At 43.3% G+C, this 16,845-nt stretch overlaps 1 protein-coding gene across 1 annotated transcript in view; it reads left to right on the top strand.

Annotated features, from left to right (window-relative positions):
• The window catches only part of EPHA4 (EPH receptor A4), a 158,319-nt gene that overhangs the window by 115,952 nt on the left and 25,522 nt on the right, over window positions 1–16,845 (top strand). The window contains exons 6-8 of the mRNA XM_086943736.1: window positions 5,741–5,865; window positions 8,470–8,629; window positions 11,716–11,827. Coding sequence (XP_086799862.1) covers window positions 5,741–5,865; window positions 8,470–8,629; window positions 11,716–11,827 — 397 coding nt within the window. The remainder of the gene's footprint in view (window positions 1–5,740; window positions 5,866–8,469; window positions 8,630–11,715; window positions 11,828–16,845) is intronic.

Here is a 16,845-nt window from a genome sequence, read left to right as displayed (position 1 = left end):
TTTATCTGGTGTATGTAGCCAGTATTGAGAAGGGGTAGAAATGGAAGGGGACACATGCAATTAACTTTTCTTTAATCCGCTGTTCTCGGGGTCAGATCTTGGTAATTGACAGATTCCCCTGTGAGAAAATTGCCTGTCAGCCCAGAATGGCACTGATTAACCAAGCGGTTCCGCTTTGGGCGTGCTAGGCACATTCTGCTGTGCTTGAGGGAGAAGCACCAGATTTCTGTGAGCTACAGCAAGCAGTGGGGTCACTGCGGCTGAAGAGAGAGCAGCTCGCATTCACTCAGAGACATTCTGCAGGCAGGTGGAACAAGATTTGCAATTAGGAGCCGAAGCCATGTCGTGCAACCTGGCTCAGCACCTTGACCATCCTGCTTCCTTGCCCTGATTCCATGTGTCTTATTGGTCACTTGTCTGATCTAGTGACGTTGGGAAACAACTGGTGTCGGGGAGGTTGCAGTTGAAGACATCAAAGCTAGGCATCAAATCTTGTGTATAGCAGAGGCACTCTGTCGTGTGTTCTGGTGGGTATTTCCAACCCACTCTTCGAATCATCTTTAACAGCCACGAAGGTCGGCAACTAGAGACCTCAATATCAGTAATGATTTGCATTTATATTGAACTTGTACTGATTCCTGGAGGCTCTTACATCATTTATTCTAGTTTGCATCCACTACTGAAGAAGTTGTAGTTGCTGCTAAGCAGAATACTGAAGCTTTTGCTTTGGCTGAGGTGAGCAGGACAGGCAACATTATGCTGTTCTGGACCCTTGACTTGCATGCCACTGGTGATATGAGGTTGGTAAAAGTAACATAAAGTGTGTGAAGAGAAAAGCCAATACCAACAAAACTTGAAATTTCTAACTTTGTACCTAATCCGCAGCAACTAGTGTTATGTGACTTAGTTAGACCCAGGGGAAAACGTTGCCATTTTTGCTATGCACACGATTCCTAAGTTGCCTTCTCTTTCGCACAATGACCTTTGATACACATTTGCATACGTGACAATGCAGGATTAGTTTCTCTGCATCTATGTTGCTTACAAATTCCACTGAGTAGGAACATTATCACGACACCTTGACCATCACGTACAAGGCCTAAACACAGATTGTGCAAATGTCGTTATTTGTTTTCATCCATAAGGCGACACAGCTATTGATAGATCATACCAATGTCAGCCTGACTAAGGTTTTGGCTCGAACGGAAGGATGCTTTTTGTTATAAAATATAGATTGTTTGAGCAAGATGGTGAAAATCTGCATTCTTTTCATTGTGCTTTTAGTGCTAATCACTTTCATCTGCTTCTGTCTATTAATCACTGCAGCACAAAAAGATGATGGACGGAATGTTGAACATTGTCAAACAATCACCCCCAGTCACAGATCTGTGTGATGTTTGCATTGCTCAGCATTCTGTTAATCTTTTATTCCTTTTGCCACTGATCACTGGAGTATATATATCCTATGCAAGAATCACAATGGTTCAATAAATATTGAAAACACCCTTTTATGTATTTCTTGTATATTTCTCGGAGCAAAAGACAGCACAAGTGACTGCGCGAAAGGGGTCTAGATCTGTTACCACAGTCCCTGGGGGTACTCACGGTTTTCATGTTCCGTGGTTGCCAAAACCATGCTCTATCTGTCTAGGTCTAGGGGGCATGTGGTGGCACTGTGAGCTAGCTGGTCTCTAGGACAACCTATCCTGCGGGCGGCACGTAATCAGTCTGGCACAATCCCTATGTTTATGTTGCCCAGCAAATGTGCAGTTCTTACTGGAAATTGGGGAACTACATGACACCATGCCTCCTTTAAAGTCAATTATGTGCAGTAGAAAAGATATACCCTCCAACCCAGCCCATGAAAATCTTCAATCCACATATTTCCCTTGTTTAATTAATCTAGAAGTTTCCCCCGAGACTCACTGCACAGTCAAGAATCGGTACCTGTGCATATTTTCACAGCATAATAGGTACTTTATTGCTTCAAACTCTGAAAACAAATGTTTAGAATAATGCCAATATCCAAAGAAATAATATCTCAGATGTGAATCACAGATCTTTAGTTCTGAAACATGTTCCACTATCACAGTCTTGCTTGTCTTGTTTGCAGCTCAGGACCCCGCAGACACACTGATAGTAAGGAAACTAACGTGGGAGAGCAGATTTATGAAGTTGGTTATTGAAAGAAGGAGGGTTATGCAACAGATGGATGGAGCATTTCTGAGTATCAAAGTTATTATGATAAATATTTATAGTTAATAATGTCTAATTATATAACAAATCACCTGTTACTATCAGAATTTAGTTGTTTAATATACATTTAAAAAGGGTACTTAGTTGGGTATTCCAAGAACATTTGTGCTGGAAAATTTGTCATAAAGTAACGCTTTGATCCCATATACGCAACTAAACAAATGTTCGCCATATTTGTAATGCTAGTGAGGCAACAGTAAGCTGATGTTCTTAGCAGGTCCTGAGACATTTTCCCGAAATAATGATTTTTCATCCTAAAGTACATCTGGTACTATTCACTGATAGAGTAGTGCAACTCTAATGAAAAGATGCAAAGTCCTTTCCAAATTTCTACAGAATGGAAAACGTAAAGAAATTTACTCTCTCCATAGGTATACATTTAATGATGGACTTTTCTGCCAAGGAGAGTCACCTTTAGCATGCAAACGGAAGGAATGAAAATATGGTACCAATAGCAGATGCTTACATTTTAATTTTGTGTACAAGTTGAAAAACATCTAGAAGGATACATTTTATGCGGTCAATGCAATCAGAAGAGAAAAATGGAGAAGCATGTTAAAGGTGAGGGGTGAGAAGGGTTCTGGCTTGTTGAAGAATCCATCTGTCAAAATGCTTTGCCAGGTGCCAAAATATCGAATATGTCTTTTTACTACAAATGCGCTACAACGCATTCCATTACAACGCTCTCATTACAACGACCTCCTTGTTTCAACGTGAACCATTACATTGCAAGTCGTTACAACGACTTGCTTTAGGGGGCGTGCTGGACTTAGGAATAGTATTATTTACTATTCCTACTCCAGTTTGTGCAACAGCAGGGAAGGTTTTGGATTGTAAATCCAACCCCAGCTCGCCCCCTACAGCAAGTTGTTGAAACGACTTGCGATGTAATGTTCATGGTGAAACAACACAGTCGCTGTAATGACCGCATTGTAATGAAATGCGTTGTAGGACATTCGTAGTAAACAATGTCTCCCAAAATATCGCTGTGTCGTGGGTTTTTTAGACACAACATATGTATTTTTTTGCCCACATTTACATAATTGAAGGTGAAACTACAAGTCCCAGAGAGCATCTTGCAGACTGGATCATGGTGTCAGTCATGAACTTGGAACTATTTGGCTGCTACATGTTTCGAATATTGCTTTTTTTGTGATGTCTTAGTCACAAGATGTTGTGCTACTGTTCCAGCTGTTCCCCTCATGGGACATTATTCATCGGTCTTTAAAGTGCCCTACTCTTCTGCAGGATGTTCAGCCTGTTCACAGCAAGAAAGAGCGCTTTCAATTAGGAAGGTTTCTAATCTCTGGCTATACACAACAGCCTAGTTAGATAAGATTATAAATTCCCTGCTTGTCCATTTTTATCCCCCGAGTTTATAGCAGCGACGGGAAGCCTTGGCAGGCTCGATAACAGCTGGCTGCAGACGTGACCACACAGCAGCTCGGCATCAGGAACGGGGCTGCCTTCTTCGTACATCTCCACAGGCTTGTCTGCTGAGCAGTGCAGGCAACCTATTGTGCTGTGCAGACGAAGGTGGAGCATAGTGTCCTACCAGCCAACAATTAAACTTAAACACCTCTATGAGTCCCCGCCCTCCCCAGCCGAAAAGCATTGCGCTCAGCAACTAAGCTGCTTCTGCTGTTTTCTTTAGTTCAGGATTTATTTTATATTTAGCATACGTTCTGTCTATTTCTCTATCAATCAGTCTGACCAGCTAGTGGTCCGTCCTTATATCAGCCATACCCCAAAATGAGTATCAAATGCTGGTCCTTCTCTATCAAAGTATGTCCCCATAGACGTAGATAGAGCAACAACCCTTCGATGCATCAGGCCAATTGGTCCGTCCCTAGTGATTTAAAAGTGTTCACTTAAATGCTCCTCCATTTTCGATTAAAAAGGGTATGATTACGTTGGTCCTTTAGTCAGTGTTGGTGCACGGCTAAAGCTTGGTCATCACAGTATTCTTTCTGCTTCTTATGTCCATGCTACTCTTTTTTCACCCTGGAGCAACATTAGCATAACTCTCTCAGGAGACTATTGAAGCAATATGTGTTAGCAGGTCCCGTAAACATGTCTCCAAAAAGTCTCTGATGAAAACAGATTGTTATAATATGGGTCCCTGTTGTTGGCATAACTAGTTTGTGCACACATTTCGATTGCTGTAAAGAATGTTGAGGATTATACCAAATCATTTTGGGCCAGATGTACGACCAGTACATTTTACAAGTCGCAAATTGCGATTTTTTTTAGCGACTCGCAAAACGGAATGTACTAATGTGTCTCAGACATATTTAGTGATTCCCAATGGAGTCGCAAATGACCTGCCTTGTCACTATTCATGAGGCAGGTTGCAATTTGCAATCCATTGGGAAGGGGCTACAGTCACAGGGATGGCAGCCTGCGGGGGACAGCAGAAAATCATGTCTGTGTTTGCCTTTAAATAAAGCAACTTTTTTTCAAGTGCATCCTGTTTTCCTTAAAGGAAAATGTGATTTGTTCAAAGAAAAAATGTAAAGTGTTCTTTTCTTGTTTTAAGGGAAAACACTGCCTGCTCTTAAAAAATATTTTTCCATACATTCACAAAGGGGGAAGGGTTCCCCCGGGCACCACATCCCGTTCGCAACTGGCTTACCACCTACTTTAAGTAGGTGGTAAACTGCGATTGTTGGGTTGCAAAACAATTGTATATCCCCATGCGACTCGCTATTAGGAAGGGATGCCCTTGGTGCGCCCCTTCCTAATAGCGTCTCGCAAACCCTATTTTGCAAGACGGTAATAGGTTACTGACTCACAAAATTGGGTTTGTACTTACTACAACCCTTTTTAGTGGTCGCAAATGGACCGATTTTCCATTTGCAACTGCTAAAAACGGTTGTACATCTTGCCGGTTATGATTATTAGTAAGCAGTCTTTTAAATGCACTTGATGAAAAGGTCTCATCTTCTGTGACCTTTTATCATTTAAGACTTGGCTTTCCTTTGTCTTTTGATCGAGTTACCAATTTTGGTTATGAATGCAATTGTAGTCATAAACTTTATAGTTGTGTTCAGTAAAATGGTTGTCTCAAGCAAAGGCCTGCTGAGGCATTGGCACATGAATTTCATGTGAAAAATGATTTCCCTCCAGAGTTCCTAGGTGGCAAGCTGAGGTTGAGCTGTAGCATAAAATGATCACATCACAGCCTAAACCATAGAACACATTTCTCCAGCTTAAGATCTTTGAGCACACTTCATCAAGAAATCAATCCTCCTCCTTGGGAAAGCATTGTTTTCCCCCATTTGTTGTGCTATTTCACACCCAGCTCCAAAATCCCTCCATCCTCCTCTCTCGTGCTAACAGTATTTCTTACCTATTTCCATAACAGCTCGCTCAGTGACTTACCGACTTTTTGTTTGGGATAAACAGTGCTACTAATATTACCTGGAGACTTTCCACCAATGTCAGAAGTGACCTAGAATTATGTAAACTTGTGTTTTGGCAGCTCCTTCACCGGTCACCCTGCTCCAGTCAAAGGAGATCACGAGGCACAGTGTGTCCCTGGCTTGGCCAGAGCCTGAGCGGCCCAACGGAGTCATCCTGGAATATGAAGTTAAATATTACGAGAAGGTAAGCGATCTACACAAAAACACACTTATCACATCTTTCTCTCTCACTTACTTGTTCCAACTTTTCAAGCATGTGCTGAATTATATTGATTTTAATTTCAGTGCAGGGTATTCTATCAGAGTGCAGAGATACCAAATAGAACCTGGAACACAACATAGTACAAGCCAACTTATCATTTCCATATCCATTCTATGCCACCTATGATACAGCATCCGCAATAACTGCTTTCTCTGACTATGCTAGTGTGGCTTGATTGGTGTTAATAGACTGCCTGTAAAAGAGGATATTTCCGAAAGGAAAATTGCACGCCCGTGCATCGCGGGCAGTAAATGCATAATTTCTACAAATCACATTCCAATTTCGTGTACTAGGCTGCAAAATGGAGCTATTTGTATTCTGGAATAGCAGAAAAATACCCCTATCAAGTAGTAATTACCTTCTCTTTTTTCGAAGATGATCTGCTACTTTCTTGTATAATAATAAGGACAGAAAAAGTACAGGATCATCACAGAGCACAGTATGCTTCTTCGTGAGAAACCTTTTCCCAAAGTAATGTAAAGAGAAGCATTTTCAGGTGCGGTCTTCCAACCCTACAGTTCCCAAGGGCTTTATACTGTTGACCGAAGAACGCTACACAGGACATGTCCCTTTGGTCATCTCTTTCTTTTCCTGCATTGGACTGTTTCCAGCATCCCTTAAATGCAATTTCGCAAAAGCCAAGCACACAAGAAACAAAAAAGTCCTTCATGAGAACAAGGTACTCTTCTTCTCTGTAGTAAACAGTCCACCTTCTTCATAGGCTAACTCAATGCTTAATTTGCAAATAAATAAATGCCCGAGCTCTCGTCAAAAGGCCACTGCAGCTTGCACTGCCCATTGCCCCTGCCAGAATTGCCAATTGAAACACAATTACTAACATCACACTCCTACAAGTGTAACAATGCAGACTATTTTAGTTCTCCACAGCTATAGGAATGGCCTGTGTGTCAGGTATTAGTCATTTATAATGTATATTGAATTAATAAACAACTATTGTTATGATTATTTATAAATTAGACAAACAGCGCCACCATGTGGCAGGCTATCATAAGTTCTGGTGTTGAGAATTCAGTCCCGGCACCGGCACCTGCCCAAATTAAGCACTGGACAACCAATCAATGGGCGAGAAGTCTTTTTTCCATAGGAACACATGAGACTTTTCCCATAGAGTAAACAGCCTACATTTATTATGTGCAAGCAAGCTACTTACCTATAAAAGCAAAAAAGCAGTCACCCAAAAGAAACATGCAACTCATAAACTCATTTCCAACATGAGCAACCAGCCCATTGCAGATAAATAAATCTCCTTCACAACGCCTGCAGGAGTAAATAATCCATGTGTTGCGCAAACAGCACAGTAATAAACCCAAGCCACCCATCCTTCTCATACAAAATTAGACACATCAAATCTTGAATGAGTGACCAGTGTATCACTGATATAAACAAACACTACAACTTCTCATTGCAGCAGAGAACTCAAAATCCGGGAAGCCATCTCCCACAAAAGCAGCCTTCTCCCATTATAGTTGAAACACAGTGTTTATGACGTGTATACCTACTGCATATTAGATCAAACAACCCATCTTCCACATACCACTAATCCTTTTTGGGATTCGGAGTAGCTTGCTACTCGCCGAAAAAAAGCTTTGATGCATCGGCAGAGGTAGTGAGTGCTATATAAATGCAATTACAATACAATATAATATAATACACAAAAACCTATCTCCTTTGTGTCAAAGAAGTGCTTCACCCTCCCAAAATAAGATTACATGCTGACTGTCACCACCCTAATGATCTTATTCAAACTCCCAAGTTCTTAGCCAAGTGTATCCAGTTGTCAAGATGTTTACAGAGTTGCAAAATAAAGGAATACAAGTTGGACTGTGGCCAGTATCAACATGTGAGGACCCTCTTCCCAGTCCTTCTGAAGTCATTCGTCCTGTATCCACAAGTGTATTTACTCTATGGAGGTCTTTAGCCCTAGCTGCACTTAGCTTACACATTCAAAGCAGCACTTTATACATTATATTAGCTAGACATGCAGTAAAGGCTACCTCGTTAACCCAACAATAAATACGGCCTGAGATCTGAATCTCTAACCAAAGCAAGAAAATGTGGTCTCAGGTCGACATTGAAGGGGGGTCGATTGAAGAAGGGAAGGCAGCAGTGTTTTCAAGTGTTTAAGTCTTAGGTCATTGACTTGTCCCCTCCGTACTCCCCTCCTACTCACCGAAAAGCACTTCAATACCTCATCTGGGGTAGTAAGCGCTAAAAAAATGCAATTAAAATCACAATATCAAAATGTATTTCTGTGTAGACATGCTACGTAATTCTGAAAAAACAACCTTTTGGTACGTTGTCCACAATATACACTTTTGTTGTGTTGGCAAAATAGTTAGTTCTTCTGTCTGCATTGCCCACATACAATATCACTCTAAGTTGAGGGTCATTCATTCAGAGTTGACATCAGTGGTAAAATATGAAGTATGGCTTTCATTATGTACCTGCATGGAAACGTTCATGCCATTATAGAGCTTATTTCTCTCTTTGCTCATCTATATACAGGATCAGAATGAGCGCAGCTATCGAATTGTTAAAACGACATCCCGCGGTGCAGATATCAAAGGTCTCAACCCACTAACGACCTACGTCTTTCACGTGCGGGCCAGGACTGCAGCAGGATATGGAGAGTTCAGTGCACCTTTTGAGTTTTCAACAAACACAGGTAAGTCACTTACTATTCATTTTTTCCATACATAAATTTTGCGCTTTTCACTGGAGTATGCAGAACCTTTCTACTGAATTGAAACAGACTCCTGTTCCTGTCTCTTCATATGTTAATTAGAGTTATGCAGATGTATTCTGCCCAGATCCTTCCTCCTACATGACAGCTTTGCTAATACTAAGGTGTGGATTGCCTGTTTACTGTTGTTTACAAGAGTGTGACAAGCAGAAAACATAGCAACTCTGCAAATAAATATGCAGCATAGCTCTGGGATGAAATTAAATGATGCAAAAACTGAAAGAGCAATCATTTGACAGTCAGCAGAGCACTGGATGGAAAAAACGAAGCATTCGTTTTGGTTGCAGTCAAAGAAATAGCAAGTAGGGAAGCTGACCATCGTGCCCTCTGAGGGAGTAAGTACTTTTACTGAAACGCCTATCATCCCAGAAGATTGGCGAAGGCTTGAAGTTGGTAGATTGAAAGAATCATTTGTCACGCAGAATAAGATCACTAAGGTTCATTAGGTAGATATGGTACCAGAATATCGTTTTACATAATGGGACTAATTACGATATCAGAAGAATTGCAACTGACCGATGGTCGGTTGCTGTCCTTCCGACATCTACTCCTCTGGCCTGCCCGCCGCATTATGGTGCGGCGGGAGGGGATATCAGGCAATGGGACCGTCTGCTGCGCTCCTGACGGGCTCAAGGAGCCCGTTGGTGCGCCAGAAGGCACCATAATCTCTTAATGATGGAGGAGCCAGGCTTGGCTACTCCATCGGGATTATGATGGCACTTTCCGACAACCATTTCGTGTCAGCCTTTCCGACATTAAAGGGCTGTCACAAAGTGTCTTTGGGGGCCCCTAGCAGAGCACTCCTGGCCCTCCGCAATGGGCTGGGGGGCACCTTTAGTGCCCCCCTTAACATCCCTACACACTGTGCCTGCCACATGGTGCAGGGATGTTTACAAACATCCATTTGTCAATAGAAGCTTGTGCTATGGGCCTTTTCCGCCAGTCTCATACAACTTGACCATCCACAATACTGTACAACATGCTGTGCCACAGTTTTATGCAGCTTCCTTATTAATGGTTTCATACAAATTCTGATGGATGGTTCCGTTAACGCACCATGCTTTCAATGGATATCAGTAATTAGAAGTGCTTTGTACATGTTTACGACGGCTTACAGAAGAGAATGCAATAATATTGCACCTCCATTGTGGTGTCTCTTCCTGGTTGTGGAGATTGTCACAGTTTGTGGGCCTATAGGGGATACAGGGCTCACTGCAGGGGTGCAGTCATTTATGCGATGTGACCTGCGTTGTCTACTTTGCAAAAGTAAACCATATATTTTGGAGAATCCGATGGCCTGCACACAGTGCTGCCTTCTTGCAAGTGATTCTCACAAATGCTGTTGCCACAACTCAGGGATTGGCACCAGCCACGTAAGTCCTGTCCGTGGGAATCAGGTCACTGTACATCCTGTGTCACCTTCCCTCAGGCATCATCTGAAGTGACAAAACACAAAACAGTGCCACTCCTTCAACAGAGGAAGCCATTGGAAAGCACATGCTCACACCCAGGACATGGTGGCTTTCACCTGCAGAATATTCGGCTTCTAATGTCTCCACACTATATACGGCCAGAGCAGCCCTTATGCCAGTCGAACCTGGGCATTCAGTATATACCCAAAACAATGGTTCACCTGGAATTCATTTATACGAACATTGCAGGGTAGCCACAAGGTTGTGATTGGATCAAGGAATCAGGAGGTGTGAGTGTTCCAGTGGCAACTAAAATGTGATAGATAAATTGTACTCACTCTGTTGTGCTTGCAACCAAGTGGTGGCGGCGTGGGCCATTGATGAGCGTTTCGACCCCGTGGGTCGGTTAGTAGGAGACAAATGCCCTCTTAGTCTTGAATATTTCCAGGGCAAAGCCTGAGCAGAATCCAGGCTGCTGTCACTATATCCAGAAGTGAATCCCCTTAGAGGAAAGGGGGCGTAGTGCACATCTGGGCTAGAGGTAGGCTCCTAGGCCAAGATGGCTTTATCTGAAGCCACTTTCCCTTCACAGAGAGGGAATCTTAACAAAGTTACTAGCATTTAGTCTCCATATTTGTTGGTGCCTGTTTTAAAAGTTTAAAGGTGTGTTTGGAAGCTGTCACTGCCCCTTTGGGTGACTGAAGACATTGTTAGGGCCCTTCATGATGGGTTGTTGTTGTATGGCAACACATCCCTCTCACTGTTCCAGCAAAGCTTTTTATTGCGCAAAGAAGCACTGCGGCAGAACACCGTGAGCACCAGGGAACATGCTGCGAATATTACTCTTTAATAATCCTCATTACTCATGTTGAAGGAAAGGCTCTTATGGTTTGAAGCGTGCTTTGCGCGATTATCAGTCAAAATGGTGCCGCAGTACGTAACACGGCTCATTCACCTGAGGCTCATTGAGCATGCCTTGAATGTCACGTGTATGCACCCCATCAAACATGTTGAATGGACCCAAAGGATGATCTGTGAGGCACTTGTATTTAACAGCCACTCCGGGGATAGATTGGGGTGCCCTGCATCAGGTAAATGTTGGAAATATCTACAGTCCTGGAAGGTGCATGCTACAACTCCCAGCTTTTGCTGATTTTTACCCTTAAACACAGACAGCAACTCTCCATTCTTTTGTCAGTATTTAATGTTAAAAATCGAAAAATGCAGGAAGAAGAGTTTCTCTCTATGCTGTCAATCATGACTGCCATGTCTAAAAAAAAGGGTTGAATATCAGCACACATGCCCCTTTGTGTGTTCTGCTATGCTAACCTGTAATGGTTGGGGCATATATAGCTGCTTATGGTGTTAGACTAGAAAGACACCATCTGAGAGTTGACATTTGTTTACTGTATATGAAAAGTTGCAGTTTGCACCTTCGCTTTTCCACATACCCCAGAATGCATATGAATAAGTGGCGACCGAATGAGACGAAAAACACAAATGGACACAGAGGGAAATGTTGGTGAATGCATAGCCTAAAACATGTAGCCACATTAAGAGTGATATGGTGACTGACTGACTTTCCTCTGCTTGCAGTTCCCTCCGCCATGATTGGCGACGGTGCCAATCCCACGGTGCTCCTGGTCTCGGTAGCTGGCAGCGTTGTCCTCGTGGTCATTCTCATCGCCGCCTTCGTCATCAGCAGGAGGTAAGAGTCTTCCTGCTCTCGGCCTTTCATGCCCGCTGTTTTTTGTCTCCGCCCGACAATGCCAAATTCTTTGATTAGCATCTAACACCAGCGTTTGCATGACAAGGCCCAGTCCTCGGGCCTTTGATCTTCCCAGGCCTGTTACCACAACGCCTGTAAAGCGCTGATGATAGCGCCTGCAGGACTCGCCATTCACATGTTAAGTTGACGATAAACACAAGAGCTACTCTCATTGGTTGATAACTTTGTCTTCACTGTGTCCTTCGAAAATAGCACGTTCCTATGGAAGCAAATGCATGCATCTCTGTTTACTGTGCCTTGACTGTGTTTGCTTTATTAGCACCGACTTCATCTTAATAGCTCTCATGTGTTCTCCCATTCAATATTTGGTGTAAATACAGTATGGCGAATTGCCACAAGGGGTATGTTTGTTTCCTGTCATCGCCCAAGATTGTAAAAAGTCAGTATGCATGATTCACATTTGTTTCTTATATACCCCAGATTTGGGTCTGACATATTTGGATTTGCAACAGTAACTCACACTTGCTTAATAAAAAAAACGTTCTAATTAGTAACACCTACTAATAAAAAAATTAAAAAAACTTTGGGAATCGGGTGTTAGCAAGGTAAAGAGGCCTTTCCCCGATTTTAGAAAATTCCCGGTGTTATTTGACTACACAAGTATACTTTTGCCATAAGAATTCACAGTGAGTTATATTTTGGGGTAGGAACAAAATAGTTCAGATGGTTATCCCAGAGTTAAAATATATTTTAATTTCTTCGCCATCCTTACCAGTGCCTCTCCTAGCTGCCTGTGGCTCAGTATGGTTTGGGGGTAATTTCTTCGCCATCCTTACCAGTATGTCTCCTAGCTGCCTGTGGCTCAGTATGGTTTGGGGCTTCGAGCAGCAGCAGGGAGAGACACGTTGCAGATCTGAATTCTTCTTTCCAGTTGCCACCGAGGAGCAAAGCCAGGACTATGACCTCCGAGTTTGCACTGCTTGGCATCAGGGCCTCTGTTGATACTGCCTGTGATTCACCTGTTTGCTTTCCCACCTGGGTGCCTGTCTTGATTCCTCCATTGCCATCTCTCCATAAATGTGTGCCATGCAAGTGCTTGATGGACTCTGTGTCTTGGCACTCGATAGTATGCAGGAAGGATAGCTGGATCTGGTGGCTTAGTGGAGTAATACTTCCACTGCAGGGGCCTGTGTTCGACCTCATTGTCACAGGTTCAAATCACAGGGGGTCCACTGAGCCTTTCATCCTTCTGAGGTCTATAAAATGAGTACCATTGAGTTGGGTAACAATAAACATCTGTTATTCAGCGCCAATATACCTATGGGTGAACGTGATACACGTTGTGTTTATGTTAAGGATGCTTTGTGCCTAGTGGTTGGCATTTAGTGGACTGGGCCAAGCTATTTTGAAGCTCACGATCCGCCTATCTTTTGGTATTGTACCTAATTATCAACTAAATATTGTCTGAAAGAAAAGTTATGTACTTTATTCCGTTTACAAAAATCACAAGCATATCTCCCTCTTGAAGTTAATAACAAATAAAATGTACACCCAACAGAGAGATATATTTGTAAACGATATTTAGGTCATGAGATTTCTGTTGGATGATATATTCTGGCATACAACCCATGTTTTAAGTGAATACTGCAGCCTCATTTGTATTTAGGGTCCAGAACCACTGGGTGTTACCAACCAACAGGGGCTACTGCTCAGGTCTTGGCAGAAGTTGGGGTGCTTGCTTTTCGGTACTTGCGTCTCCACATCAGTGTGCATTCAAGACAACAGGAAACAGCACAATCATCAGCACAGTTATGACATTTGCTCTGGAGACTTTCTGGGGGCGATGCGCTGCATGCGCTCCAGCTGGCGGGAAGAAAGAGCCCATATGGAACAGCAGTACTGGAAGACAGGCATATGAAAAGTGATTGCAGCAGAAAATAGCCTCGTCAGGCGCTGTGACTTAATTTCCTCTCTACTTTTATCGATTGCCTGATTATTTAGCGTGGCATGAATAGCAGGAAGCATCGGATTTGTAATTATGAGTTGCCACCGTAGAGAAGTGAGTGTCTGTGTGGTCCGGGGCAGACCGTCCTCCCGCCCAGCTTCCTCCATAACGAGAATGTCACTTCCCGTGGCTGATAAACACTGCCTGCTGATTGGCCCTCCATGGATCACTTTTCAGAAAATGAAGTGTCAGCCCTTTGCCCTAGTATTGATTCGACTTTAGCACTGGCTATAAAGCTGTCAGAGATGTGCACCATGAGCCAGGTAGGCTGCTATGGCCAACCCCGGCTGCCTGCTTAGTTATCACAGTGTTGAGGTGTTTAAATTGGACAGATCAGGAACAGATGGGAAAGCAGGTGGGCGGGAGAAAGAGATGGGGAGGGCCACTGTGCTTCTGGGAACAGAGGTAAAGGTTATCGAGGCGTTGATGGGTTCAAATGCATCCACTCTGAAACGAAATGAGTTTCTTCGAGATAGAATGTCTTAAAAAGAGCGAAAAATGTCTAATTTCCTCCAAGCTTTATCTTGTGATGTACAAATGCTCACACAGCAAGGTGCAGTTTGAGCAGGCAGAATGCAAGGAGTTGTCAGGACCAATATTGTGCATTTTACCATCCTACCATTGACTGCTCTTGTGATGCCGACATAGGTAGGATTCTGTCCCACACCCTTGGGTCCAGTCGTCACCTCATCAAATCATAGTTAATGTTCAATGTGCTCTTTGCAAAAAGCTTTGGGCCTGGAACTCACATTACAGAATAGGGGGATATTACCTGAAAATCAACCCCAAGGAAGGAACTTTGCTTAGACTGCGTTGCTCTGGGTCGGATCTCTCTGCGGTACTTTCTTAGCTGGCCTCTTTAGCCAACCTTCAAAACAAGTATGTGGTCACTGAACAGATATTTTTTTAGACTGTTCTTATTGCACCCATTTACAAGAAATTCTGTGTTGATGAATGCTTTAACTAATAATTTCCCTTTAAATACCATATACAAATTCACTCCCGCAATTTCTAAGTGTTGTGAACAATAGGATAGAACTCAGTTTACTAGGCTCGGAAGAATTGAACGCTGAGTTGCTTTTGTTTGGATTCAAACTTGTGACTTCCAAATCACAGCAGATGTCAGTGATGTGTGTTATCTCACTGAGCCATCTATGATACATAAATTAATAAAAGCGAGTGTAAGAAATGAGGTGGATGCTTCAAAGTGCACACTTGAGTTGTCACATGTGTGGATTGGATTGCTGCGGGTTTCCTTTCCCCATACTGCAAAAAGCCAAAATTGTGCAAAAAACGGAAATTCAAATTCAAATATATAAACAAACCCACTGTAACTTACCGGATTAGGCCACTTTTGCCTCATCTTTACATTGTACCAAAATTATTGAAATTATATATCTACATACAGAGGCTTTCGCCCAGCCCTCTTCATCCATCGGTCTATTGTTGTGTCATTCACATTTTTCTTTTGCCCACTACAGCATTGGGAAATGGGTCAACCCACTGCAGGAATTGGCTAACTTCAGTCTGAGTGACGTCGTTCTCTCTTTCATAATGAGCATGTCTACCCAAAAGTAGTACCCTTCATTGCCCTTGCTTACGATGGCAGTGTGTTTAATTTGAGACGGTGGTTGCAGGTGGTGCCCACTGGCACTCATTTTTGTGGACCAGGAGTTATTTATCTTCATCAGACTTTCACCCAGGACAACAGACAGAAAAGCAGAAAAGGGGAAGAGACGAAGAGAAAGATACCAAAATAGCAACAAAGGGAACAAGCATTAGCAAAGCCAATAGTTTTTGCCTATGCAAAATCAGTTGGCTTTGTCATTGTTTTTTTACATGTTGCACAGCAGAGCGTTGCACAGCAGCCAGCGGGAGTTGGTGAGGGAAATACAATCAAGAGCAGGAGTTAAGTATGGGACGGCAGAGACATGCACTCAATAAAATTGCATGTTGAAAAGTAGCAAAAGAGTACTTGCAGGAGTCTGTGGCCAGTGGAAGGACAATGGCCGCAGAGAGGATACTGTACTTAGTCCATGCTCTACAGCAAGGACAATCATAAAGCCCAAGAGAGTGTCAGAGGCGAGGAGGAGGTGCTGACCAATGGGAAGCAATGAAACAAGAGTTACATGGGAGCCAAAACATATGAAGTAAAAGTAAGTAGTGCCTGGCTCTAAGACCCATTTAAGATTTGTTTCTTCATTAAAAGATTTCATAAGCACAGTCAGCACTGTGTGCGAAACCTAAAAAGCAGTGATGACAGAACAAACATCAAGAGTGATATAAATGTAAGGAGTGTCTGGTGGCGGATAAAAGAGGCTTGACATGAAATCAAGACTACACATTCTTGTTAGTTTGCACCTCTGATATTCGTAGCGTCGTCTGTGGGCTTCTGCGCACTAAGGGGGTCATTAGGATGACGGGCAGACTTAGTCCGCCCACCAACCTATCTGATATTGGGACCACCCGCCATAAGGGCGGGGGTCCAGTTGGGGGTATTAGGATGCGTGTCTGTGAGACACCGCCACCATATTAAACCTTTTCCGCCCGGTCGCCTTGACCGGGGTGGAAAAGCGGCGGATGGTCTTTCCATCCGCCGCGGTCCCCCCCGCCATAGTAATATGGCGGGGGGAAATGGGTGGCGGGTGGATAAGGATGGCTGGCGGATCACCACCGCCCGCATGGCGGTGGCGATCCGCCAGACATCCTAATGGGCCCCTTAGTTTTTTACAATGTAAGCCCTGGGTGAAACGCAGGGGGTCTCCTCACATGCAGGACCGAAGCAGGAATCTCTGCCCGGGAGGACCCAGTGCCCCGGCCTCTCCCGCCTCAGGTCTGTTTCCTCAGCAGTGTACACTCCTGCATTCTCTGAGCAGGGTCTCGGATACAATCTCTTCATGCTCTTTGCCTCGTTGGCAGCTTGTAAAACAAACATTAAACACTTTTTGAAAGGATTAAATGAAATGGAATCGGATCGCTTTAGTGAATTGAT

This window comes from Lissotriton vulgaris, chromosome 11, assembly GCF_964263255.1.
Source record: "Lissotriton vulgaris chromosome 11, aLisVul1.2, whole genome shotgun sequence".
NCBI classification, from domain to species: domain Eukaryota; kingdom Metazoa; phylum Chordata; class Amphibia; order Caudata; family Salamandridae; genus Lissotriton; species Lissotriton vulgaris.
This window is presented reverse-complemented; position numbering and strand designations above follow the sequence as displayed.